This window comes from Eutrigla gurnardus (genome assembly GCF_963514095.1).
Source record: "Eutrigla gurnardus genome assembly, chromosome: 22".
Classification (NCBI taxonomy): Eukaryota; Metazoa; Chordata; class Actinopteri; order Perciformes; family Triglidae; genus Eutrigla; species Eutrigla gurnardus.
This window is the reverse complement of record NC_139933.1, coordinates 4,456,070-4,483,498: the sequence shown is the minus strand read 5'-3', so window position 1 is coordinate 4,483,498 and position 27,429 is coordinate 4,456,070. Positions and strand designations below refer to the sequence as shown.

General features: G+C 45.9%; 1 protein-coding gene across 2 annotated transcripts in view; it reads left to right on the top strand.

The window, feature by feature from the left end:
• Nucleotides 1-234: 234 nt before the first annotated feature.
• dnah9 (dynein, axonemal, heavy chain 9) overlaps nt 235-27,429 on the top strand; it is a gene marked incomplete at its 5' end in the record, with an annotated part of 88,352 nt that continues 61,157 nt past the window's right edge. The window contains 34 exons of one of the 2 annotated variants that reach the window (XM_084039998.1): nt 235-597; nt 1,555-1,748; nt 1,835-1,990; nt 3,230-3,360; nt 3,453-3,668; nt 3,797-4,029; nt 4,121-4,288; nt 4,620-4,736; nt 4,823-4,973; nt 5,186-5,300; nt 5,417-5,485; nt 7,052-7,178; nt 7,475-7,621; nt 8,484-8,592; nt 10,871-11,112; nt 11,265-11,400; nt 11,788-11,984; nt 12,089-12,351; nt 12,447-12,608; nt 13,310-13,532; nt 13,836-14,002; nt 14,406-14,549; nt 14,725-14,884; nt 15,487-15,642; nt 16,318-16,450; nt 16,533-16,810; nt 17,137-17,267; nt 17,351-17,477; nt 17,934-18,086; nt 18,536-18,661; nt 20,604-20,843; nt 21,046-21,206; nt 25,350-25,506; nt 26,410-26,514. In XM_084039998.1, the coding sequence (XP_083896124.1) occupies nt 235-597; nt 1,555-1,748; nt 1,835-1,990; nt 3,230-3,360; nt 3,453-3,668; nt 3,797-4,029; nt 4,121-4,288; nt 4,620-4,736; nt 4,823-4,973; nt 5,186-5,300; nt 5,417-5,485; nt 7,052-7,178; nt 7,475-7,621; nt 8,484-8,592; nt 10,871-11,112; nt 11,265-11,400; nt 11,788-11,984; nt 12,089-12,351; nt 12,447-12,608; nt 13,310-13,532; nt 13,836-14,002; nt 14,406-14,549; nt 14,725-14,884; nt 15,487-15,642; nt 16,318-16,450; nt 16,533-16,810; nt 17,137-17,267; nt 17,351-17,477; nt 17,934-18,086; nt 18,536-18,661; nt 20,604-20,843; nt 21,046-21,206; nt 25,350-25,506; nt 26,410-26,514 (5,757 nt within the window). Of the gene's footprint in view, nt 598-1,551; nt 1,749-1,834; nt 1,991-3,229; nt 3,361-3,452; nt 3,669-3,796; nt 4,030-4,120; nt 4,289-4,619; nt 4,737-4,822; nt 4,974-5,185; nt 5,301-5,416; nt 5,486-7,051; nt 7,179-7,474; nt 7,622-8,483; nt 8,593-10,870; nt 11,113-11,264; nt 11,401-11,787; nt 11,985-12,088; nt 12,352-12,446; nt 12,609-13,309; nt 13,533-13,835; nt 14,003-14,405; nt 14,550-14,724; nt 14,885-15,486; nt 15,643-16,317; nt 16,451-16,532; nt 16,811-17,136; nt 17,268-17,350; nt 17,478-17,933; nt 18,087-18,535; nt 18,662-20,603; nt 20,844-21,045; nt 21,207-25,349; nt 25,507-26,409; nt 26,515-27,429 lie in introns of both variants that reach the window. The other variant, XM_084039997.1, reaches the window with a different exon arrangement.

Here is a 27,429-nt window from a genome sequence, read left to right as displayed (position 1 = left end):
AAACAAAAGTCTGAAGGAGGACAATGGCCGTCCATCATAATGGCGTGAAGGGGGGGGGGGGGGGGGGGGGGGGTGCCCTGGTCCAGGGGTTAGCTCGTGACTCCTAACCAACCGTCGATGGAGGCAAACACTGCGTTGCCGTGGAGACCGAGACACACAATCAGTTGAGCTCACACTTCCAGAGCCACCTGAGGCAGACCCGGGACAGCTGAGACCCCCCCAACTGCTGCGGACATGGAGGAGTCGCCAGCCGAGGACCCGAGACTGGACTTCATAGCGCTTTACGTGCTGACGACTCTCAAACTGAAGCGGGAAAAATGGCAGAAGTGCGTGTCCAACGAGGACAACATGCAGGTGTTGCTGGAGTTCGTGGAGAGTTCCGAGCGGGGGACTCTGGTGGTGTCTGTGACCGCGGCCGGGCTGCTGCTGCCCGCCGCCGACTTCACGGCCGGGTCCGGCTCCGAGTCCGGGTCCAAGGCGGTGTTCTTTGTGAAGCCCGGCAGGACGGTGCTGCGGCCGGACAACATGAAGGAGAGCCTGGTCTACGGGGACATGTCCTCAACTCCTCTGGACCAGGTCTCTGCTCTAGTTGAGGAGGTAAGCGGCGTGCTAATTACTGTTAGCCCCCTCTAGTGGCGACATTACGTGTACATTTTACATTTAGTGGAACTATTTCAGTGGATTAACTGGTTTCCAACTGAAATGTTAACATATTCGCTTTGAATTCAACCCACAAGAACGTCTTTTAAATGTTCTGGAAAGTTCCTAAATCTTAACGTCCCCAAGTGACCTGAACATCCACGTGACAGGTCATGTGATTCTGTTTCGTTTCCAAGATGGCCGTGTGCCAGGTTAACAAATATGACCGAGCTAGCTACATTTTAAATATGCTAAATATGCTAAAGGTAAGGTTCAAACCAGTTAATAATTCTACGTCTTACACAACATGCCCTTTATTTCATTTAACCTGTTGTGAACACATCTTGAAAAAAATGATATAAAACAAATATATGTCATAAATGTACCATTAACACATATATCACATTACAGAGGGTGGTGTTTTGAAAAAAATCTGTGTTCTATGTGGTATATTTAGTCTGTGTTATGTCCTCCATAATGTTCCTTAATGGAGATAACGTGTCCGGGTTCTTATGGGTTAAATTGTATTAGTATGAGCTCTTTTTTAGATTGATTAAACACATATGTAGTAAGTGTAACCCTGCTTTCTTGATGGGTGGTATTCTCCAGTCACTCTGAACTCTGGGTAATAAACCCGACTACCGTTTGTCTTCCAATTATCTTCTTAAATCAACACCAACACGGCGCGGCAGTAAAACACTCAACTTTGGTCTCGGACTGGGATCACATGAGACCGCTACGCTCATTACACCCTCACAGTTGGCAAAGGTGCTTTAAAAAGTTCTGTGCATTAAAATGAGACCTATTGAAGTAATAATAACACAATCGTATAGTGAACTACGAGTAAAGGTGTGGTATTTATTCCAGTCTGTCTAAGCCTTCCATCCATCATAATCCCGTGTCCTCCTTCAGGTTGTGGCCCTGCTGCTGTCGAACAGTAGGAACCACACCGAGTGGCCTCAGGTCGTGTCCCAGGACGTCACACACCACGTCCACTCCCTCAAGACCAGCGTGTTCAAGGTGTCCGGCAAAGTCCAAGGCAAGACGCTGCTGCCTTTGCCCGCAGGCTCCGAGAGGGTCGAGCACGCCGCCCTGGAGACGGACCAAAGGTAGACGAACGCAGGAGACGCGAAGCTCCAGCTCAATGCATCATTTTTTTCTGCAAAATCAACATTTTCCTTGTGAATCTTCGCAGTGGAATAGTGGACGAGAGCATCATCCACTCCTTGGAGTCAGCGGTGGTGGAGTGGAGCCATCAGATCCAAGCCATCCTGAAGAAGGACTCCGCCGAAGCTCTGCTGGAGGGCAAATCCCCAACACCTCGCACCGAGCTGCTCTTCTGGAAGAACAGGTCAGACATCCCAAGAAGCTCTCGTTCTAGGGCTGCGACTGTGTGGAAATAACACTTCCCTACAGGACCTCAAAGTTCAATTGTTTTAGAAGTTTCTGTTGGTGATACTTATTATTTCAGATCCAGAGCACCGGTGCTGTCAAGTGAAAAATTTAATTTGGAGCCCAGTGCTCCCCCTTTTTTTCTACTTTAGTGCCGTCATCTTCCTCTACTTTCATCATGTGTTTTTCCTCTGAAATAATGTGATAAAAACGCGTTTGTTCTACATCTGTTTGCTGATTAAACACTCACTCCGGTTACACAAACGTCTGATCATATTACAAAGCTAGAATGTAATTTCTCCTAAAATAATGCAGATACAAATTTCAACAGATCTCACTGTGGACACTTTTATACAGACAGTTTCATCGGTATAAAATATTCCCATGAAAACTGTAATTATCTATCCAGCTCTATCATTCTTGGCACTGATTCTATATGATCGTATATAAAGGTAGAAAACGCGAAGAGAGGCCACAGTGGATTTGAGGGGAGAAAAGTAATGCCCCTAATAATTAATATACATCACCAAAATATTCTGTATGTGTTACTGACACATCCTTTAATTAGTTTGTTTCATTAGCAGTTAGAGAAACAGTAAATCAAAAGTTTCATAAATGAATAATTATATGATACATAGCTCTTCCATCTTCCCAGTAATAATAAACTTGACGTAAAAACAAATATTTGTGTCTTCCCAGAGTGAACAGATGAGACATTCGCTAAAAAAAAATAAAATGAAAAAAGTGGGGACAGCTGAGGTCTCCCGAGGACGGCCGCTGTGCACCCGACAGTGCAGGAGTATAACACTAGAGTAAAGCTGTGTGTCGGGATCGTTCATTAGAGTAAAGCTGTGTGTCGGGATCGTTCATCATTCTAAATAGTTAATGAAGTTAGTGCTGAGGTGACGCGCCTCTTCATCCTGCTGCCGTGTGAGAGCTGCACATATTCGACCTGTTGGAGACCAAGCTGTCTGAACGGCATAGGAAGTCGTGCTTTTATCCACATTCTATTCCTGATAGATTTGACATTTGCAGAGCGAAGTGAAACTCCTTTGGAGAGGTCTGTGTGTGCGTTTGTCTTTCACACTCAATGCAGAGTTCCTATGCAATCCTACATGACCAATAATCTATATGCAACATAGTAAATTACCTCACACAACCCAAACATGGACCTTCTTCCTTTTCCCTCTCTTTGAAGACATGCAGACCTGCGCTGCATCCACTCCCAGCTGGAGTCGCCGAAGGTGAAGAAGATGGCGGTGCTGCTGGAGGCTGTGGAGAGCAGCTACTCCCCTGCTTTCACTAACATGCAGCAGGACGTGCTCGCAGGTAAGGATGACTCAGTCGAGATACCTGACAATATATGAACAAGCCTGATGTGCCTCGGTCGATGTGACTGTGATCACGTCTTCCCTCCCCAGCCTTGGAGGAGGCGGAGGACATCTGCACCTACCTGAGGCCCCTGCAGCGTCTGTTCGAGGACATGGAGAGCGTTGAGTTTCCTGAAGTCCGGGGTCAGATCGGCCCTTTGATGCACACGGTGTGCCTGGTGTGGGCTAACTCCAAACACTACAGCACCCCAGCACGCCTGCTAGTTCTGCTGCTGGAGACCTCCAACCTCCTCATCCAGCAGGTGAGTGGATCGACTTTAGCTCGCTAATGAACGCTAATTATGTGAGTTTGATGTAAATTCAAGGAGAACCACGCAGTTTGGTCCATGATATGGGGACGATTGGACAAACATGTGTCTGCTCTCCACCACCAGGCCGGGTCTATTTAGTCCCAGAGGAGATTCTGAAAGGAGAGGTGTCAGAGAGTCTCCTGAAGGTGCAGACCAGCCTAGAGATCATGCAGCTCTTCAGGAGGACTTATGAGGACCGGAGGGCCAACCTGGACCAGTACCAAAGGAACGGGAGCTTTGTGAGGCCTTGGGACTTTTCCCCACTATTGGTCTTCTCTGGACTTGACCGCTTTATGAATAGACTCGAGACCATTGAGGTGAGTATGGATGCTGTACTCGCTCATTATTCAATTTGCTTTAAATATGTAGCGTAATTGTCCTCCATGTTCCATGTCTTTGTCCCTACAGGACATCCTGCTGACAGCCGAGGACCTGCTGAAGCTGGAGAAACTGGAGATCGGAGGCATCCGAGGCCGAGCACTGAGCCAGCAGGTCCAGCTGCTTCATCGAGAGTTTGTGGACACTTACAGACTGTTCACAGAGAAGCCCCAGGACTGCTTAGACCTCAACAACAGGGTAGGAGGATTCGTTAATAATAGGCTTCCATTCAGATGCAAATACAAATGAGACAGTTTCTAGTGAGACATATTTCTGCCAGAGTCAGCCCCAGCGTTTGTGGAGAAAATAGTGTCTCTGCCACAAATGAAATGACGTTTTCTAGTCGCTTAAGCAAGATGTTCCCGAGTTATAGCAAGAAAAAGCAATTTACTTTTGCCGGTAAGAAGCGGTCAGTGCTCCCCACTGGACGGCTTCGACTCAGTGACATGTGAAAAAGGAATTTTGCTACGCCGGCTCGGACGTCGTTGGTGTTTTGGCCGCCGGTCTAGTTGAACTATCTGCCCCGCAGGAGTATGAAGACGACGTGAGGGAGTTCAAACTGAAGGTGGATGACACAGACCGACGACTGGGAGCCGTCTTCTGTCAGGCCTTTGAGGACGCCTCCGGACTGGAGCACGCCTTCAAGGTCCGGGAGCTTAATTCCCTTAACTCTCTCTCACACACGCACACACGTACTTATCGAAAGCCCTTCCACTTATCTGACGTCTGCAGGTCCTGGATATGTTTGGGAGCCTGCTGGAGCGCCCCTTCGTGGCCACGGATGCTGTGGACAGATACCAGCTCCTGGTCTCCATGTTTGATGGGGAGCTGGACTGCTGTAAACACATTTACGACACACACCTCCAAACTGCAGCGGAGCTGGGTGAGAGCCAGAACCACACCTGCATTCTACTGCGTTACTCTATATATCTGGCATCAACCTTTAGATTATCTAATACAACATATATAAACCATCTTATTGGTTAAATTGAAAGGATGGAGGTGACTATGGGGATGGTTTTGATTTTTAAAGCACCTCCACCTCGAAGTCTGCCACACTGGTGTAACTGGATGGACCTTTCTTGACCTCCTCAGGTTGGACCCCGGTGAATAAGAACATGCCAGCAGTAGCTGGAAGGCTGAGATGGGCCCAGGAGCTCCAGCAGCGCATCCAGACCCCCTTCTCCAAATTCAGACACCTGTCCTACCCGTGAGTCTTCTTCTCTGTCTCCAACTCAGCAGATGAACAGAACCATAAAAAACCCCATACAAACAATGTTTTAGAGCATTGACCACTGTAAAGTTGTAACATGTTATCTTCTCCAGGTGCCTGGAGTCTGCAGAGGGAGCCAGGGTCATCCACAAGTATGAGGAGATGATGCAACTGCTGGACAGGTGTGTGTGTGGATGTTATTACGCTGTATGTCATCATGCTTCGACGTGTGTGTAACTGAATGAAGAGAGCGGAAAAGACGGTTCAACAGAACAGACAGTGACAGATCAGGATGCCTCCTTATTGGACTGTAAATATCATAAAAGGCCAACACCAATCAGATATGAGCTCCATCTCTGACAAGATTGTAATTTCACACCAGCGCTTAAACTGAACAGTTGGGATCTGAGAAAGTTCACTGAATCCGTGTAAGAGTCGGCTTTTTTACACCACATCCAACATCAAAACATAGAGGAGGAAGCATCCCACTGTTTCCACGGAGTCGGAGAGAGAAAGAAACATCTCACAGCATGAATGTTTCTGTTTTTTTTTTCCTCTCTGCTGCTTTAAAGTTTCCACTTGACTTCGTGGTAATGTCAAAATCAGGACTAGTCAGTTGAGATTTCGCATCATCACTACGCATGTTTTTTTTTTTTTCGATTTACCTGGCCCCAATCCTCACTTCATCTATAATGACGACGTGCATTGCCATAGACAGCAGTTTTTACGACTTCATTGTGGGAATTTATTGCAGGCTTGTTAGAGCTGAGATGAGTGTAAGTGTTATTACAATTTTGGGAAGTCACCATCACCAATAGCCGATGCCTTCGCCTAGTCAAGGCGATATCTTGTATGTTTTCCCATAAATGTATTATTATTATAAGATCAGACAAGTATGCTCATTTAAATACCCAGACACGCCGAGACAAACGGCCGTTCTTTATGCTTTTGTGTGCTTAATATGGCTCCTTCTCTTCACGCCCCCAGCCGGAGTCATGGAATGATGAACAACACCGACTCCTTTGCCCTCAATTTACTCCCATCACAAAACAGTAGCCCCTTGTTATGCTGCGATAATCATTGCCGCCGCCTCCGATGAATGCCACCATTATTATACATATTCCAGTCAGGAACGGGACTGGCACGCTCACTCATTACCCCCACAGACAAAGTGCGGCGTGATTTATGGCCATGACCAAGACATTTGATTGCCTCTGCGTCTGCGGTGCCACTATCAGGAAATGAAGCTCACAGCAGAAATCCAATAAGGAGCACACAGTGCGCAGTGAAGTTCTCATCATAATCGTGGCTATTTACAGATTGATATAGCTGTAGCGAGCCCTGACATATTCTCTGTTCCCAGTCGCTCTTGGATGAATCAGCGTTTATCCTCATATTACCCCCCCCCCCCCCCCCCCCCACACACCTACATCCAGCCCTCCGTCACCGCTACCTCTCCCCATGCCTTATTGTTTGCTTGATACGAACAAATTCATCACGCCTCTCATTCTGTTTACACCCTCAGAGGACTGGCGAAATGTCTCAATCACATGCCTTTTAGCCGCTTTTTTCGTGCTTATTTTAATTTCGATGGTGTGAGCCCTTTTCACGCCCCTAGCCTAATGAAATTAAAGTCCCGGCCCTTCTAATGGGAATATGAAACACTTTTATACCCTGGCGGAAAAGGCAAATCTATGATGATCATTTGTGTTTGATGGTGATGGCAGATGTTGTGTTTGTTATTCCAGATACTCCACGAGCCTGTACGAGGCCTGGACGGAGACCGTGAGCGAGAGTTCTCAGTACAACCTGAGCCTGCCGTTAATCAGCAGGGACCCGGACACACGGCTGATCTCCGTCAACTTCAACCCGCAGGTCTAAAGAAGCGAATGTGGTCCGAGATGTGTCACTGCTTGTTATCCGTTTAAATATCAAAATATATCGGTAAATGTCGTAGCCTCACAAGAGAGTAGACATCTTGAAATAAAGGTATTCTTTTTAATTAGTTGGGTTAGTATTACATTTTTTCATGCAATGTAATAATCGTGCTGCCCTAAAGAATCCAAATAGTTGTGTTTCTAAAATGTTTTGAGTGTGAAATTGGGCATAAAAGTAAAGATGTTGAAGCTTTATCTGATAAAAACTTGATTTCCCCTTTGACCTCTTCCCAGCTGGTGTCGGTGCTGAGGGAAGTGAAGTACTTGGAGGCCAGGCAGACCGAGGCCATCCCTGATATCGCGATGCAGCTCTACACCACCAGGGGGCAGCTGTGGAAGTATGTGGCCAGCCTGGAGCTCACCACGGGCCGATACAATAAGGTTGGCTTCGTCTCAAAGCAGCAAATACACTCAATAACACTCATGCTAGCAGGCTAATCTGCTTGCAGGATTCCAGACCGTGGTCTTTCCTTACACGTTGAGGATGTAACCTTCAGGCCAGTTACCGTATCGCTATGTTTGGGTTATTTTGGGGATCCTTTCTGACCGATCTGCCCATGCATAAGCATAACATTTAGACCATTTAAAGTTATCTGCCCTGCCTTTTAAATACCTGATTTCTGTTGAATGTATTTCAAACAAGAACTGTCTGTATGTGTGCTTCAGAAATATATTCATGTTCATATGATCTGCTATCATGTAGATGCCGTTTCTGCTTTCTGTGATCAGGTATTCAACAGAACTGGTGGTGCTAATAAAGCCTAGAGACATTCTGAGATTATGCAAATGAGAATTTGCATTGTATGTGTGACTTCAATTACTAAATGACTTCAATGACACAGTTAATACATAGGATATGCTTCTCTCTGCCATGGACACACAATTATTGTTGGTCTTAATGGGAACTGGGCATGGGGGGCAAAAAGGCAATTTTAATAACGTAGCATAAAACAAGAGCAATCGCTGATGTAATTAACTCTCCCACAAAGCCGAACCGCACGTATCGCAGCTACCTCAACGAGATGATTACATTTTAAAAAAAATATGGTATTTCATCGCTTCAGGTAGCTAAAAGTTCAAGTCCAATTAAGTCAAGGCAGAATGGAACGATCCAGAAACAATGGCTTTAATGAGGCACACCCCGTCTGGATGCTCTGGGCTCGAAAGGCAGCACAGAAGTTGTATTAAAATGATATTTCTGTCGACACTCATCTTGTTTCTCTCTCCCACCGCGTGGCTGCAGGTGATGCACTCTGTGCTCGACGTGGAGCATCCTCTGGTCCGGGGTCAGCTCAGGGACATCGACGCTCAGCTCAGGGAGGCAGAGGGGAGTCTGAACTGGAACAGCCAAGGTCAGGACATCCACGGGACATTATTACAATAAAATATAACACTCGGGATTATTCAAAAATAAAAAAAGCAGGTACAGCAGGAGAGAAACAAATGCATACCGGTATATATTTGTTATGGATGAACAGTAGAGCGAGAGTCAAAGACAGACAGAGGACAGAGGAAACATTTTTCCCAAAGATGACATCATAAATCATCATAAAAATAAGGAATTTCAAACACTGTAAACCAGAGGTCTTCAACATTTTTCAGGCCAAGGACTCCTTGTTGCTTATTAAACCAGGGCCATTAATAATATCATGTATGTCTACAATGCTAAGCCATTAAAATAATAATAATTTATAGAACTCTATATTGGCACTTCTACACCATATGTATATTTATATTTCCTTACTATAGGTTTTATTCACCTAAATGTATATTTTTGGGATCAAATGATGTTGCAGTAACTCTGTGGACCCCCTAGGGGTCGCGGACCCCCTGTTGAAGATCTCACAGCTATGGTTAAAGATGTCCTGATGGAACTTGTGCTCGTGAATTTCGGCTCTGCATAACTAGAATCAATCTGCATACGAGGAATTCTGCGTGAAGCACAAACTGTTCCAGCCTGAGAGACAAGTGTTCCTGGGCCCTTTAAAGAGAAGTGTAATATTTTCATAAGACCTGCCTGCCTCCGTCTAAAGTAGAAAACATAGTAAGCAGCACTCTAAAGCTCAATAATTAATACTAGACAAGCTTTACAATGTTCCTCTGCTTTATCCTTTCAAACACCAACGCACACACTCACACACACGCCATACAAGCGGCTGCTCACGACCATCAGGAGCAATTTCTGGGATCGGCAACTTCTTCATACATCTGAAAGCACTACACCGACAAAGAGATCGTATCATGTCTTGATGACTTGAACCCAGGACGAGTATTACAAGAGGGGAACAAGAGTGCTCAGAGGAGGTAATTGAAGCCACCGAGGCCCGACCAGCTGGCCCAGTCGTTACATGTTAGGCTCTCGCCAGTATATGAAAAGATGCTCGAGAGGCTTTTGAAGATGGCAGACTACCTCCTTATTCAGATCAAGCAGTTATCACATTGAAAGTTAAAAAAAAAGATGACTGACTGCAAAAGTAAACGTCCCACAACATTTGATCTCATTTAGTTGTCGATTGCCACTAACATATTGGCTGATTTCAATGTGATTTTGACACATTTTGATACTATATCGCTGTCGGATTTGGCCAAACATTGACGGCGTTGATGGAAAGCTTTCATTAAGACTCAGAGGCTGCTTTGCAAACAAATCGGTCTCATCTCTTCCTATTTTACACTTGGTCCTTGGTGCCAGGACTCGTTGCTGTCACTGGGGCCCCTGCCAGAGGCTCTGCCAAGGGGTCTGCCAGGGGCCCTGCCAGCTCTCAAAACCAAACATTTAGGGAATTACAATGAATTAGTCTGCATATAACTCTGTGCTCTATGTGGATGACATATTGTTGTTTGCCTTGGATCCAGTTGGATCTTCCCCACCAACCCATAAAGCCAAGCTATCTGGGTATGTGGTCATTGGTCTCAGGCAGGCGCTCTTCCATGACATCACACTGAACCTGACCTCAGGCAGGGTCCTTTAAGTAGAACATATCTTCGTATTCTCTTCCCTCAACAAATTGATAAAATAATACAACACCTTTGAGGTCAGGCCTGTCAAGTTGTCGAGAGCTACTGAGAAGAAAGAGTCAAAGCCCACAGAGGCTAATTCCTCCTTGAAATCTATATCACATCGCAAGTTAATGACCTCAAGATCAGAAGCCTCAACCGTGAATGTGCAAAGAACTGAACTCCATCTCGAGTTCAGCAAAAAGGCTGAAACCCCGGCTGAAACAGATTGGTGTCAGCATCGATTCACACACACATTTCTTAGACGGAGATAATGAGCAGGGTTCCCATCCGACAGCAGAGTCAGCTTCGACTGTTATGATACCGTGTGGCAACTTGGTTTGGTTCTTGCATCATTTTGTTCAGATTATACAGCTGTTCTGTATATTTTTATACATCTGCATTCTTTATAACTCCTGCTAAACCACAAACTCAATCAGCAGTCGCCAGCAGCTTGAATTTACGATACAAGCATCCGTAAGCGGATCTAAAATGTTCCAAACCCACCATAAAAAATATATCAGAACTTTATAAAATATTATAAGAAACAAAACGCTGTCTTGCAGGTTTGAGTTTTCATATCATGTACTCCCATTCTTGCATATTCAGCATCTCCACCATCCATTACCTTAGGCATTTGGCAGTACATCCAGGAGGTGCGAGACGCCATTTGTGACCTGGAAAGCCGACTCCAGAGGACCAAGGACAACGTGGAGGAGATCCAGAGCTGCATGAGGTCCTGGGCCAGCCCCCTTTATGACAGGAAGGACGGCAAAAAAGACGCCCTGCTCAGTCTGGAGGATAGAGCGGAGAGGCTGGATAGGTTTTACCGTCTGGTACGGTCCTCTGGAGAAAAGATCCACTTCCTGCTGAAGGTGATTTAGAAAGGTTTTTCTTTACATTTGTGTGACACCAACTCACGTTTGAGTATTCTGTGAACTTATTACAAAGTCAGAAGATCTGCTTTGAAATCTTGAGTCGGTGGTAGAGCTGGTGATTCTGAGTGTCAGGCTTTGTCGTGTCTTAGAGCAATCTGGAGCTGTTCAGAGCCGAGCAGGCGTCTGAGGAGTGGAAGGCCTACGTCGACTACATCGACTACATGATCATAGACGGGTTCTTCAGCAGCATCGAGTGCTCTCTCAAGTTCTTCCTGGATAATACTGGTAGGACTTTGAACTACAAACGATACACAGAAAGGTCACAAGTGGGGGGTCTGGGGGTCCCAGAGTCCTCCTCCATAGGAGTTTCAGTGTGACACACTTAATTTCCTGAATTCTGGTGACATTTTTATGCATCAATTTATACTGGAACACACACACACACACACACACACACACACACACACACACACACACACACACACACACACACACACAGTGATACTTTTAATGAATGTGGCCACCTCCGCTTAAAGCCAACTCTAAAGTGCCTTAAACTGTCATTCTCTCTACTGGCCATCAGGGGGCGACTCTTCTGGTTGCAAAAAGAAGTCTGATTGTATGGAAGTCTATGAGAAAATGACCCTTTTCCACTTTTCTTTTTGGGTCCAGATCAGAGAGTTGTCATGGCCCCTCTTTTTGTGGCTCAGCTGGATCTGAAGGTTCCTGACATGGTCTTCGCTCCGTCTCAGGAGATGGGAGCTGGAGACAGTTTCTTTGAGCTGGTGGAGAGCCTCATCAACGACGTGTTCACAATCTCCTCGCTGGTGCCACGTCTCGCCCTGCACAGCCCCTCCCCCCACTACCAGGTACCGACGCGTCCACGCAGCCTCAGCATCTACGACGTCAGGGGGTCCCGAAATGCAGAATCACCCCCGCCGACATGCACAAACGATCTTCATTTCCTCCTCAGGCTGACATGGAGGGCATGGCGGATCTGGCGGACATGCGTCATCTCCTTATGGGACGCGTGCAGGATGTCATGGCGATGTGCTGCGAGTTTCGCAACTCTCTGGAGCCCTACAGCTACCTGTACGTGGAGGACAGGAAGGAGTTCATGCATCAGTTCCTTCTGTATGGCCACGGCGTCACAAGCCAGGAGACGGAGGTGTACGCTGATGACGGCGTCTCGGAGAGCCCGCCGACGCTCAGTCACTTTAAAGAACAGGTGGACAGGTGGGAGGAGTCTGTGGTTTTAATAATGATCCCCTCTCTAAACTGTTGGTTCAGGATTCAGAATGTTCTTCCCTTCACCTCACTGAAATCTGCAGGTACGAGGAGATCTACGAGGAGGTCCAGGGTCTGGATCTGGTGCACGTGTTCCAGGGATGGATGAGGCTGGATGGCCGGAGCATGAAGAGTGCCTTGCTCAACGTCGTCAAAAAGTGGAGCTTCATGTTCAAACAGCACCTGATCAACCATGTAACCAACAGGTGACGTATCATTTTAACACAGTCAGTGATGCTCCTCTGAAACCTGACTGTTACTCAAACGTGAGACAGACGTTGTCGGTCAGCGTTGTAAGTTTGAATAAAGTCATGAATAAATGCTGCAGCACCCTCGCTTCGATCTGCGAGGTAAAGTTAAGCAGCGTTTACCCCTGAAACGAGCATCAACGTTGGCCAGGAGGCAAAAATAAATCTCCCCTGAGTTCCTGACCACAGTCTGGAATGGTGGGCTTAATGCTGGTAATGAAGCAAAGTTATAGGTTTGTCCCGTTAATGTCACTATCAATGTCATTAACAGGACAAACCTATAACTTTGCTTTATTTTTATTTTATCAGCTAAAAATGTCAGTAACTGCAGCTGTTCTTTTCAGAAAGGGTCAGAATACATATTTAAATATTATTCATACAATATTCAACTTATTTTGACTTGTTTTAAACCAGTAATTAAACAAATTGTAATTGACTTTGTGTGTGAAAGGTACAGATATCTGTGAACGTTTCTGAATCATGTGAGCATTTGAAAACGGACAACAGAAAACCTCCTCAAGAGCCATAGAAGACATTCCATATATCTGCATTCACAGGCTGAATGCTTCCCATCATGCATCACTGTCAATTGTGCCAATTTTACACATTGAATTCCCTTTTAATGCGTTCCTTTAATCATCATCGTCATCCATCCCCAGTCTCTCAGATCTGGAGGAGTTCATCAGTGCGACCGAGGCCGGCCTGAGCCAGCGGGTGGAGGAGGGGGACTACGGAGGCCTGGTGGGGGTCCTGGGTCACCTGCTGGCTGTTAAAGACAGACAAAACACCACAGATGCCATGTTCGAGCCCCTGCAGCAAACCATCGCGCTGCTGAAGGTGTACGAGCAGGAGCTGCCCGACGTGGTCTACAAACAGTTGGAGGTAAAAAGAATGATGTTCAGTCACTTCACATCACGTTTAAGAGCACACATCCTTTATTCTGTTTGTATCAGCCGAGACAGAGCCATTCCTCTTACTTCTTTCTTTTTGTCCTCCAATCGGCCATTTCTGTTCTGAGCTCATCCTGCTGGCAATCCATCATGTGTCACTCCTGCCCTCCTTGCTTTTATCTGCTATTCTTTAACTCCCTCTCTCTGTCCCTCTCTGAAGAAATGAAGTAAAATCTCAGGATATATATATATATATATGTTTATTTATACTGTACATATGTCTGTATATCCGCAGGCGTTGCCAGAAAAGTGGAACAACGTGAAAAAGCAGGCTGTTTTAGTCAAACAGCAGGTGGCGCCGCTGCAGGCCATCGAGGTGGCCAGCCTCCGTCGAAAGTTTGCTTCATTCGATGTGGAGCAACACAACTTCAGGGAGCACTTTCGCAACGACGGGCCCTTCAGGTACAATACATATTTGCTTATATATATATATATATATATATATATATATATATATATATATCCTTCTGTAACTGGTTACACCTGATATAAGAGAGGTAGCCGAGGTCCGTGCATCCGACAGGTCTAATTGAATCTTAACCTGATTATAATGAATTCAAATGTAGAGCTGCTTCGTCATAATGTCTAATTGTCAGATTAGTTATGCGTATAATTGGTCTCTTAATAACCTGGTGATTATTTTCCCATTAATGTCATGGAAGCCATTGTTAATTGTCACAGTGTGCCGTTAGCGCTGGAGTCTCCGTTCTGGTTACGCTGCAGCCAAGTCAGCTTGGCAGTCATTCTGTGTGTGTGTGTGTGTGTGTGTGTGTGTGGGCCTGTGTGGGATCATGCATTGGTCCAGGTTTGACAGCGAGAGCCCCTACCAGATGTTGGACTCATTCCACCGGCAGATCCAAGAGCGGGAGGCGGTAATGGCGTCCCTGGTGGAGTTTGCCAGCCTCTTCGAGGTCACCGTCTCCGAGTTCAAACAGCTCCGACAATGCAGGTAAAAAAAAAAACCCAAAGCTGGAAGGAGAAAATACCACACGCCTGTGCCAGATTTGAAAATAGATTTGAAAATAATGAGCCTAGATTATACCAGAGATGCTTTTAAATTCTCAGTATATGGAGAGTTCATTCTGGTGTTATTCACTTGGCCCCAATCCTCCCCCCCCCCCAAGGCGTGAGGTGGGCCTGCTGAAGGAGCTGTGGGACATGATCACTGTGGTGGAATCCAGCATGGCAGCATGGAGGAGGACCCCCTGGAGAGAGATCTACGTGGAGGTCATGGAGCTGGAGTGCAAACGCTTCTCTAAAGACATAAGGCGGCTGGATAAGGAGGTGAGGCAGGGGGATGCATAAGGAGTGGACATTAACTAGCTACGTTCGTTTGGAGCCCTGTGAATGATAGTAGCTTGTGTGGAGGCCGGTCCTGGATCCTATCTGGGGAGGTTTACACTGCGGCATCATTTTTTAAGATTGATAATTAATAGTTTCATCCAGAATAGCTTTTTCTTGGAGTGAATGAAGTTCAGTTCAAGCATCGGATGGAGATGAACGTTGATTTAAGTGGTCGATGGTGACATTCAGATGGATTTGTCTTAAACGACATGAGTGAAAAAAGCACAAACAGCTGGGTGTAGCAACAGTAAACCATGAGGGTTGGGCTTAGTGAACAGTCCACTAGGGGGTTTAGCGCATTGCTCAAAGGCAAATAGTTTGTTCGTATAAGAGAGCTATTTACTCTCAACTGCAGCTGGGATTTACAGGCCCTTGAGCAAGGCCGGGAAGCAGGGAATGTGTATAAATCCATGAATGTCAACTTCACTGGCATAAATAAATCCTGAGCCGCAGCTTCCGGCTCTTCATCTCATGTCCTTGGTGCTGATTCTTGGCCTCGGTGTGTGTGTGTGTGTGTGTGTGTGTGTGTGTGTGTGTGATAGGTTCGAGCGTGGGAGGCCTTCGCGGGTCTGGACAGCAGGGTGCAGAACTTCCTCACCTCCCTCCGGGCCGTGGCGGAGCTGCAGAACCCGGCCATACGAGCCCGACACTGGCATGAGCTGATGGCTGTGACTGGAGTCCGCTTCACCATGGACAAGGTTTTATTTCTAGAGATAAGCAATAAGAACAAACTGCAGATAGAGTTGTGTATTCATGTACTTTTGCTACAATTTCTGTTTTATAATCTTAAAGAACTGCTGTTCTTTAGAATTATTTAAGGGCTGGGATAGAGAAAGCAGTTTTCTGTCCCGGCTTTATCTGCATCCATCAGATGAGGGTTGTTTGTTTGCACTGGTCCAGCTTCTTAGTGTCTACAGAAGTGTATTACAGAGACTTTGTGTGTTTTTCACACTCCAGCCCTCCAAACCAACTCAGAGAGATTAGTCCACTAGCCCAAAAACCTCAGACCGCCTCTTACTAATCGTACCCCCTCTGGAGCTGCATGTCCTCATCAGCTTAACATCGGAGCTAACAGCTAAGAAGACGCATTCACGGAGGTTACATTCAGTTACATGATGACTCAGGCTCTATTCAGTAACAATAGTGCAGAATTTATGAAAAACTGTTATTATGATGTGCCCAAATGTAATCTTGTAAAATGAAGCTTTAGGCGAGAAACTTGAATAAATCAGGTTGTTTGAAGGAGATGTTTTCACATATAAATAGATATTTGGGAGGGAATGAGTGAGAAAAAGGCTGGCATCATCATGTGTACATGTAATTAAAAGCAAGCAGTGCATGAAGTGATGAATGCTGTGTTCTCTCTGAATTAGGACACCACTCTCGCTGACCTGCTGCAGCTCAACCTGCACAGCTTCGAAGACGAGGTGAGAGGGATTGTGGACAAGGCTGTTAAAGAGATGGGGATGGAGAAAGTCCTCTCTGAGCTCAACTCCACATGGGCAGGTACAGGAAGTACTCGCCGTCTTCGGTTTGGATTTTCACCCCGCCATCCAGAGTTTATGAGCTGGTGATCCCCCCCGTGCAGGTATGCAGTTCCAATACGAGCCTCACCACCGGACCCGGGTGCCTCTGCTGCGCTCGGACGAGGAGCTGATCGAGACCCTGGAAGACAACCAGGTGCAGCTGCAGAACCTCATGTCGTCCAAGTACATCGCCCACTTCCTGGAGGAGGTGTCGTCGTGGCAGAGCAAGCTGTCCGTGGCCGACTCCGTCCTCTCCATCTGGTTGGAGGTGCAGCAGACGTGGACTCACCTGGAAAGCATCTTCATTGGCTCGGAGGACATCCGCTCACAGCTGCCCGAGGTTACACACCGAACAGACACACAACACACACACACACAGTTAATTATGGCTCCATAGGTCTACATTTCACCACTGACAAGCTCATGTGAATGCAGGGCCTTGACCTGTGCCCTTGTCGTTGCCATGTGAACCCAGATAGCAAGACTGCATGCATTAATTGGCTCTTACTTCTAGTTTAGCTGAGATTACACAACTTTTTTAATTGCTCCCATGCCATTGGAACTGTGCTTGAACCCAGATGTTTGCTATTAAACTTCTGATTCCACCCTCTCTCTCTCTCTCTCTCTCTCTCCTGGGAACCTAAATCCCTGTGAAATCCTCTGCAGGACTCCAGACGCTTTGAGGGAATTGATGGTGATTTCAAAGAGCTGGCATACGGCATGCAGCAAACGCCCAACGTAGTGGAGGCCACCAATAAACCGGGCCTGTTTGGTAAACTGGAGGGCATCCAGAGCAGGTGAGCTCTCCTTTCTATGCCTGTGATGAACTCTTCTTAGGAATAGATGCACACACGGATTCACTCACTGTGTTTCTCTGCAGACTGTCTCTGTGTGAAAAAGCTCTGGCTGAATATCTGGACACGAAGCGACTGGCCTTCCCGAGGTTTTACTTCATCTCTTCAGCCGATCTGCTGGACATCCTGTCCAATGGGACGAACCCACACCAGGTGGCTCCACCCCCTTTCCTGGAGGGATAGCAATGCATTTTATGCTTCAGTCTGTTCCTAGTCCAAAAGAAAACAACCTGTTTTTCATCAATGTCTAACAATTTCTACAACACTTTTCTTAAACCATGTCCGATTGCACCATTTCAGTGCTGTTGGCTTCTGCAGTACCTGTAATGTCCTCACAGGGGCAATGTCGCTCATAGTTTTGCAGCCTGCTCTCAACCTCCATCACCAGGACATTGTCTTCTGCATTTCAGCAGAGAAATTAATCACTGTTAAGCACAAGTTGCCACTAAATTTCTCTAAAGAGGAAGTTAGCAGGCGTACTGCAGAACATGGGTCCTGCCCCCTCTATAAATGATGTTATTTATTGATGCGGCGACGGAAGAAAATAGCAGTCAGTCTGTGAGCTGAGTGTAAATTGAGCCAAAGCTGAATGCCCGTTTGCTTGCTCAGGTCCAGAAGCATCTGTCAAAGCTGTTCGACAACATGGCTAAGATGCGATTTGGAGCAGATGGAGAGGGGAATCCTTCTCCGACTGGTCTGGGCATGTACAGCAAGGAGGAGGAGTACGTCCCCTTCGATCGGCCCTGTGACTGCACCGGACAGGTAGAATACACCTGCAATCATTTATTCACGTCTCTAAAAATGGAGGTGCCGTGACTTTACAGGCATTTCTTATCTTCATTGGACTCACTGCTGACAGAGTCTCCACGGCTGTCTGCAGATGAATGTAATAGATGAGGAAATTCACTTACCTGAACCTTTTCTGGAATGGAAATATATATCAAATATAGATATCACAAACCCACAATGGAGGAGGCAAATGAAACGCAGTCTGTCGACGCCCCTGGGGTTTTTTTTTTTTTTTGCATATCAAAGCCCACAAATCCATTAATTTTCCATTACATACCATAATATTTGCCTGACTCCACTTCCACTCTAATGCTTATTAATGACCTCATTAGAGTCCATTGATAAGAGAGCCCATCGGTGCTCACGTTTCTTCCTACATTTGTATTCTCTGGGCCGTCTTGTGTGTGTTTCTTGGTGTAAAGGTGGAGCTGTGGCTGAACCGGGTCCTGGACAGCATGCGCTCCACGGTCCGACACGAGATGACGGAGGCGGTGATGGCCTACGAGGACAAACCCAGAGAGCAGTGGCTGTTTGACTACCCGGCGCAGGTAAACAGGAGGCTCAGTGGGAACGTACGTGTGGATTTAACTGACGACGGGTTTTTAGCCTTTAGTCATTTTATCCGACATCTGATGGCTTAGTACCATCATCGTGTCTGTGCTTTCTGATAGATATCACAGTCCAGTGCATACACGCTAATGCTTTGCACACACAGTTTGCAGCCAGACTCTGTCGAGTATTTTGCACAGCGAGAACGCGGCGGGTTCGGCAGCGAGAACAAATATGTGCCTGTGATAATGGAACACATGCTGGCCCGTTCAGGACTTTAGAGCCATGTTGAACCTCGACTTCAGGATCAAGAGTGTTTACTCTCCGAAAGCTGAATAAGTAACTATGATACGAACGGAGGACGAAGGTCAATCTGTAATTCAGCGTGGTAATTTCCATTGACTGCAGATTAACAAGGTATTACTGGAGCCGGTTATAATTCAGTGGTGGGAGAACTTTTGCTGCTGAGGGCCAGGTTTACTGAGAAATGTGCATTCAGCGTCTGATTTGCTAAAGCAGCAGCTCATTACACAGCAGCTCATTAGGCAGCGTGCTCCGGCTACTAGCCTCCAGTGAAGGAGAGCTCGCAGGTGGGATCGGAGCTTGATTACAAAATATTTACTTCAGCCAACTCCACCTGAGAATATTTTACTCCTGGAGATATTATTTGAGCCCAGATTTAATATTATCTTTAGCATAAATCTAATTAATCATCATATTGGAGGGATTAATCGCATGGATGGTAAACAAAGGGGGAGATGAATTATGGGATGTAAATAAACACGAGGTATGATGAGGGAGGCCCAGAAACTCGGAGTGGAGCAGGTGGAGGTGTTGCTGGAGGTGGTGTTGGGATTGAAGATGGAGGTGGTGCTGGAGGAGGGGGTGAGGCTGGTGTTGGTGGAGGTGGTGTTGGAGGTCATGCTGGAGGTTTTGTTGGGGTTGAAGGTGGAGGTGGTGTTGGAGGTCGTGCTGGAGGTTTTGTTGGGGTTGAAGGTGGAGGTGGTGTTGGGATTGAAGGTGAAGGTGGTGTTGGAGGAGGGAGTGATGTTACTGGTGGACATGGAGGTGGAGATGTTGTTGGATTTCATGCTGGAGGTTTTGTTGTGGTTGAAGTTAAAGGTGGTGTTGGTGGAGGTGGTGTTGGAGGTCGTGCTGGAGGTTGTGTTGGGGTTGAAGGTGGAGGTGGTGTTGGAGGTCGTGCTGGAGGTTGTGTTGGGGTTGAAGGTGGAGGTGGTGTTGGAGGTCATGCTGGAGGTTTTGTTGTGGTTGAAGTTAAAGGTGGTGTTGGTGGAGGTGGTGTTGGAGGTCGTGCTGGAGGTGGTGTTGGGGTTGAAGGTGGAGGTGGTGTTGGAGGAGGGAGTGACGTTACTGGTGGACATGGAGGTGGAGATGTTGGTGGAGGTCATGCTGGAGGTTGTGTTGGGGTTGAAGGTAAAGGTGGTGTTGCTGGAGGTGGTGTTGGAGGTCGGGCTGAAGGTTGTGTTGGGGTTGAAGGTGGAGGTGGTGTTGGAGGAGGGAGTGACGTTACTGGTGGACATGGAGGTGGAGATGTTGTTGGAGGTGTTTTTGGGTTGTCACCAATCTCAGAAAATACCTTTAAATTTGCCACAATTGTCCACTTCGACTTAAGGTGGAACCGGTTAGATTTTGCTCATCGAAACATATTCTGACCATAATTATATGTTTATTACAAAAGGCACATTTGGACAAACTTTTTTTTCTCACATTTTGAATGCTCATTATTCATTTTTATTCTAAAAAAAACATGCAGACTATGTTGCAGTTATTTTTTCCAGGGCTGGACATAGCATAACATCTTTCCTAACAACCTAACAACAACATCCACCCTGCATCACCTGCTTTTAGTACCTCAGCACCTCCAGCACATACACAACACAACAACACATCTACATAAATCATTAAATGTCTCCGATCCAGGTGGCGTTGACCTGCACTCAGATCTGGTGGACGTCTGACGTCAGCATGGCGTTCGTCCGTCTGGAGGAGGGCTACGACAACACCATGAAGGAGTACTACAAGAAACAGGTGACCCAGCTCAACACCCTCATCTCCATGCTGATTGGGCAGCTGACGCCGGGCGACCGGCAGAAGGTCATGACCATCTGCACCATCGACGTCCACGCCAGGGACGTGGTGGCCAAGATGATCGCTCAGAAGGTGAGGCGGACAAACCAAGAGCCTGTATAAATCCTTCTGCAGACACCATGATTGCTGCTGTACTTTTGAGAGGCTATTTCCAGTGAATAAAACACTCAAGATGTTCAAGGCATGTCATTACTGTAATTAGAGGGTGGGAGAACTCTATTTCTGGCCTTATTTCAAGCCCTGGCTCCCTGTTCATCTCTCTCTTCTTCTTAAGGTGGAGAACTCTCAGGCCTTCGTGTGGCTTTCCCAGCTGAGACACCGTTGGGATGAGAAGGACAAGCATTGTTTTGCCAACATCTGCGATGCCCAGTTTCTCTACTCCTACGAATACCTGGGCAACACGCCACGATTAGTCATCACGCCTCTCACAGACAGGTACGGAGGTGTCTTCCTTCACACTGAGAAGCAGGTGAAGCTGTTTCGATTGATTGTTACTGTTGCTACATCACATATGCAGTTAATAATATCAAATTATCTGCATTTATTGAAACAATGGGGCCTTTATTTCAGACAGGTGCATGTAGTTAGCTTATAAAATGGTAATTGAATCTTATGCTGGGGTCCTTACACTTTTGCTCTCTTGCTTTTGGTTTTAAGAAGGCAAAACAAAAGACGCCATCCTCCAAACTCATTAAACATGTTTAGTGGAGTAATCCAAAACTTGACAGGCCTGCTGTGCCGAGTTACGGATGTTAACTCCTTTTAATCTCTGTTTGGGGGATTCACTCCACAAAATGTTTAAGTGAAAGCAAGATAATCTAGTATGATGTTCTGCGAGAAGCCCATTCAAAATCCATTACGAGTACATTTTCAAAAATCCATCTGTGTTGGTAAAAAGTGGTCTTTTCTTGTTTTGATTGGAAATCTGACTAGAAGATAGAAGCTTCTGGTCTAATAATCACCCTGTGAGGCTTTCGAGGGGTCTTCAGTTCAATCATCATGCACACCCACTTCAAGCAGAGCCTTTTAGCACAACTCAGCTCGGGCACTTTGCCAACAGCTTGTTTGTTCACAGGCACAGTTTTTTTTTTTTCTGCAGGATTCCTGATAAAGTTTGAACTGCACAGAGATGAATACCTGGCTCTCAGAGCCCTTTTGGCAAACTGCCGGCTTTGACTGCGGTTTTCCAGACTGACCAGTATTCCCTTTGAAACCTGAACAAAGCAGAAACAATGAGCTTTGATGGTCAGATCAGCAGCCGTGGAGCAAGACTTCACCATGTGGTGCAAGCCCTCGCCGTGGCTCACTGCGGCTCACTGCCACTGGCTTTCATTTCAGCCATCACGGACCAGCAGGGCTGGGTGTCAAATCCTTTAAACCACGATTTGAGAGAACGGCTGGAAGCACGTTTGCTTCATGATATTGTCACACAACGTTCTTCATAATAGAACTGACAACATGCTGTCAAACCTGACGTCCCCAAACATCACAGTAGTTGTGAATTAAAGGCTTTGACACTATGCATGCTTGGGGGCACGCACCAAAAAACATTTTCTCACTTACCTCTAGGCAAGGCAAGTTTATTTAAATGCGATATTGCATTCAAAAATGCAGAGAGAGCAGGCAGGCCACAGTGGGATGAAGCGTTTTTCAGGAACTGCAGTGAAACAGTCTATTAACAGGATTCTCCGTTCCCTCTTTTCATTCACACTTGCATGCTAGCCGCTGGTCTTTATTGATAATAAAGTGTTGATAGGATCATATAAGTATCGATAGGAACGGATTAACCTAGCAATTGGAGTGCTTAAAACTTGTTCTATTGACATTCTTACTGTACACTTTCTTCTGACAAATGTACTTATTTTAAGTCGATTTGGACAAAAGTGCCTGCTAAACGCCCTAAATGATTATATATATTCATAGAATAATTAATAATCCATCGATAACGACCACCCTGAGATCAACCGTTAATGTTGACGTTTATGTTAAAGTCTCAAGGGAAGGTGTTCACTCAGAATGCCAGTATTAACTACTTTACACTCATGGGATGAACAGGGAAGGATAGATTACAAACTCACACCCTCACATCCAGCTGTTATCAGAATGACACGCAATAATAACCGCAGACTGATATGTAGCTGTTTCTTCTAAAAACACGGTAATAAAACACGTCAGTGCAGCCACACACTCTCATCTCCTATCTGGCGTTAGTCATTCCATGTCGGATATCCTTATCCAACCTCCGGCACGACTGATTGTGAGCTTTTTGGCCATATTTCAGGGGAGAGCCATAAAGCCTGTTGGCGCCGGTATTGGGATGATACACCGTATACAGATGGGATCATTTGTCTTCTCCGAGCTTCTGTCTCCTGCTTTGCTTCCCGATATTTCCCTCTTCCATACATCATCTATTAACCAGCAGCTCCTTCAAATCATTGCTTTATTGACATGCGAGGCAAAGCATGGTGTTTATTGCTCTAATCAATAATTCCCTGATTGTCTCCATCAGTTCATGTCCAATGATGGCTTGTCATCAGTGCTGGTTATGACTGTGCCGTTCAATTCAACCTGCGTTTATTACAAGTCAGTCTGGATCATTTGAAGGAGCAGCAGTGATGGAGAGGTGCAGTCAAATTACTCACTTCAAGGAGTATGTGACTTTACTTTGGAGAACTGGGCTTTCTCACCATAAATGAAGTTTCCTTTTAAACCAAGAGCTGTGGATAATTAATGATCGTTGGATGTATTAGATTATGTGGTAGTATTAGGGTAATAAGTCCTCTTGGAAGGGTAGTGTGAAAGTGGAAAAACCAACCTCTGTAAGTTGTTTCAGTTATTTTTGACTTATTGTTTGGTAGAGCAAGTTGTCCACGAATCAGAAGATCGGTGGTTTGATTCCCGGCTCCTACCCTCCGCATGTTGAAGTGCCCTTGGGCAAGATACTGAAGTCCAAATTGCTCCCGAAGGCTGTGCCATCAGTGTGTGTGAATGTCTGTTAGTTTAGATGGCAGGCGGCACCTTGTTTTCAGCCTCTGCCATCAGTGTGTGTGTGTGTGTGTGTGTGTGTGTGTGTGTGTGTGTGTGTTGACCTGTAGTGTGCAGCGCTTCGAGTGGCCAGAGGCCTAGAAAAGGCAATGCCTCTGTTCCCATGATGTATTTTGTGTGAGGACAGGGAAACAGTCAGGAGTACAGAGAGTGTGCCACCAGAATACTGATTTCTAACTCTGTCAGTGTTTAAAAAGCAATTATAAACTGATTTATTAAACTGGCATTTAAACGACGCATCAATAAATTCAAACTGAAAAACTGAATAAATAGGAGTTTTAATTTGCCAAGTAGTAACTGTGTTTCCCTTCTATCTTTAAAGAATATTTCCAAATTCTGAACTAATGTTATGATATTCATTTCTTTCATTCACATTAGGGAATACATCCATAAAGATAATGATAATGGGTATCCATGACAATTAATACTAAAATTGAAATTCCTGTTAATTTCCATATTTTTTTTTTTATCAGGTTACTTATTTAAATAACAATTATATTTATATATTAGGGCTGTCAAGATTAACGCGTTAGCATGGGAGGATTAGTTTGCATTTTACACTGCATGAATTAGCAAAGCAGCAGAGTTAAGTTCATCAGAGCAGTTAATAATGGTAGCAATAGAAACAAGCTAGCCGACTGCAGAGCGCCCCCTGTCTGTCGTGTGATCTCTACCCTGGGAAACTCTGAGAACAGAGGAGAGAAAGGACCAAGCTGAAATGAAACCGCTCTCCCGATTAATGCAAATGAACTCGTCTGCATCGTGACGCTTCTGTGAATTGAAGCGTTTTCTCCAAAGATTGCAAATAGAAGCGCTCGGAGCTGCTGCGCGACAAATTCAGCACTTTTCATGCTCTCTCCTTTTGTGAAAAAAAAAAGCCTAAAGCTCACTAATTAACATTTGTTATATTCCATTTGTTTAATCTTTGCAGAAGCAGAAACGTAATGCGATTTCATTTTAGTAACAGGTGGAGTTATGTGATGAAACATCTCGACTTGCCATTGCAGTAGTGCCGGGGAAGTCAAATAATCTCCTGTAAAACTACAAATTGTCATTTTTCTCTTTGTTTATGAAATAAATACACAAAATACAGCAACAAGATTCTTTCATATAGAGTTGCAGATTCAATTAGGATATTTTATTGTCATTCAACTCGATGCTGTAGTCCCTTGATACCAACCAATAGAACAGGAGTACATTCCTGTTTTATTAGCATCAGGAGCAATGTAAACATGCAGCTACAACACTAGACATGGTTGCAATCTTGCAAGGAAAACAGCATCCATCCTTTCTGACTAAAGGCAACAAGACATCAAATTAATATTATGCATAAATGTTTTATTTGATAGAACAAATCCATGATTTTGCTGGTGGCACATTTAGGCTCCATGGAGGTCAAATTGTGCCGGTGTATGTAGTGAATCTCTGGAAGTGTAGTATTCATGAATGGAAGTTGAATCAGTCGGAAGATCTACTTTTTTGCTGGCTGTCAGGATCCAGTCCTCATGGGTGATCTATCTCCACTCCATTCAGATGCTACATCACCCTGACCCAGTCCCTCCACCTCACCATGAGTGGAGCTCCAGCCGGGCCTGCAGGCACGGGGAAGACGGAGACGACCAAAGACTTGGGCAGAGCTCTCGGCATCATGGTCTATGTGTTTAACTGCTCCGAGCAGATGGACTACAAGGTGAGCGGCCCCGTGCACGCATAGCTAACGCGCATCGGCAGCCGTCCGTATTATGCACGTTTCTTTTCATCTTCGCCTTTGTCAGCGATATTTTATGCATTTGTCATTAAGGTTATCGGTGCACCTTTACCTTCTCTTTTCATCTCTTTTCATCTTCTCTTTGCCTGCTCCCTTCTTGAAAGAAGAGCTGATTAGTTAAACCCTGATTGTTATTTCTTAACTAAACCTCGTCAAAATAGCCTCTCTGCATCCGCCTCACTTTATTATGCACCTTCGTATAATCTTACAACACTTTCTGCATATAGAGTGCTCAGGGGAGACATCAACATAATCGTATGATCCGACTTGGTTCTGCTTCCCCCAGACGGAGGCATCATTACACTATAGAGGCGTACGCCCCCCCCCCAGCTATACGCACCGCAGAAAGGTGTCAGAGAGAAGTACTAATATACTCCAGGAGGAACACAGGCACTGGGAGCTGGCTTCAGAAGCCCCACTCTCTTACTCATATTCAGTTATGCACACACACACACACACACACACAAGCTGAATCAATCCACCAGTCAGCTCGGGTTTGCGTTTCCTCCGCCCTGTAATTGGAGAGAAAAGTCAGCTGGCTGCTTCCTCCCGGTCCAGCTGCTCTCCAGAGGGCCGTTCACCTGCTCTGGAGCTGATGTTGGGAAAACGAAAATGTGGGTGGTAGACACTTTAGCCTTTCTGTCTTTGCCGTCAATGCCTTGTTTTATTAGTATGAGGTGTTTGTGCATCAGCCTGCTTTTTTCCAATACCTTCTGTCTAATTGCCGTACTCGTTAGTTGGACGGGGGTCTCCAATCTGTGAGCCCGACCCACTGACTTCCCGTCCCGCATCATCCATCTGTGTCTCCTCCTCTGTGTCCCCCAGTCCTGTGGGAACATCTACAAAGGCCTGGCTCAGACGGGGGCATGGGGCTGCTTCGACGAATTCAACAGGATCTCAGTGGAGGTGCTGTCCGTGGTGGCTGTGCAGGTAAATACAAAAGTCCACGTCCTTAACGCCTCGGGTGCTCCCGGAATCCCATTTCGAGTTGAGATGTCATTGTGAGTGCGGCTGTGTGAGAATCCAGATATCCGACGTCCAATTTACAACATATCCCAACGAGAGCAGTCTGGCTTAATTGGTTGCACAAAGGCCAAACGTATATTATTGCCCAGCCCCGTCCTATTTAGCACACACAGTGCAGCTTTAAAGTAGGTTTCCACCGAGGCTTGTTATATAAATAATGGATCAGGTAATGTGAAAAATGTCCTTCTTAGTGATGAACCCATAAACAATTAGCACCAGCTGTACCTCGCCTCTATAGGGTACTTAATGGGGGTTTGATTGAGGCTGGATCATTCTGGCTTCGCCTTCATTATCTATATTCAACGTCATGCGTTCTGACACATGAAGTTGAATAAAGACACGATACTTATTCCCTCCACAAGGAACGGTACGCTACACCGAGTGACCTACAGCAGCTAGGCCCCTTTGATGGCAGGACTCAGCCAGATCCTGTGTGTGTTTCAGCTGATGCTAGCCTTTTTTTTCCTGCTATCTCGCCGTTTGTTATCGCGGATCAAACGCAATCCTCTCTCCGCGGTTTCATAAGTCTCTGGTGAATTCAGAATCCTACGTGCCGCTGCCCCAGTCACTATATTCACATATAGCGAGTCTGTCATCGCAAATCTCGTGCGGTTGATAAGGAACGCTATCATGATCGTGATGATAATGAAGGTAGAGCCCCTCAAAGGATCATTAATCATTTGCTTCGGCTTAACGATCACTACTCCCCCCCCCCCCCAGCCTCCCCTCCCTCCTCTCTGGAAGTCTTCTGTAAGCCTACAACACTTAGAGAATTTTAAAGTGCCGGCGGAATGAGTAGGTATTCTGTGGCGTCATGAA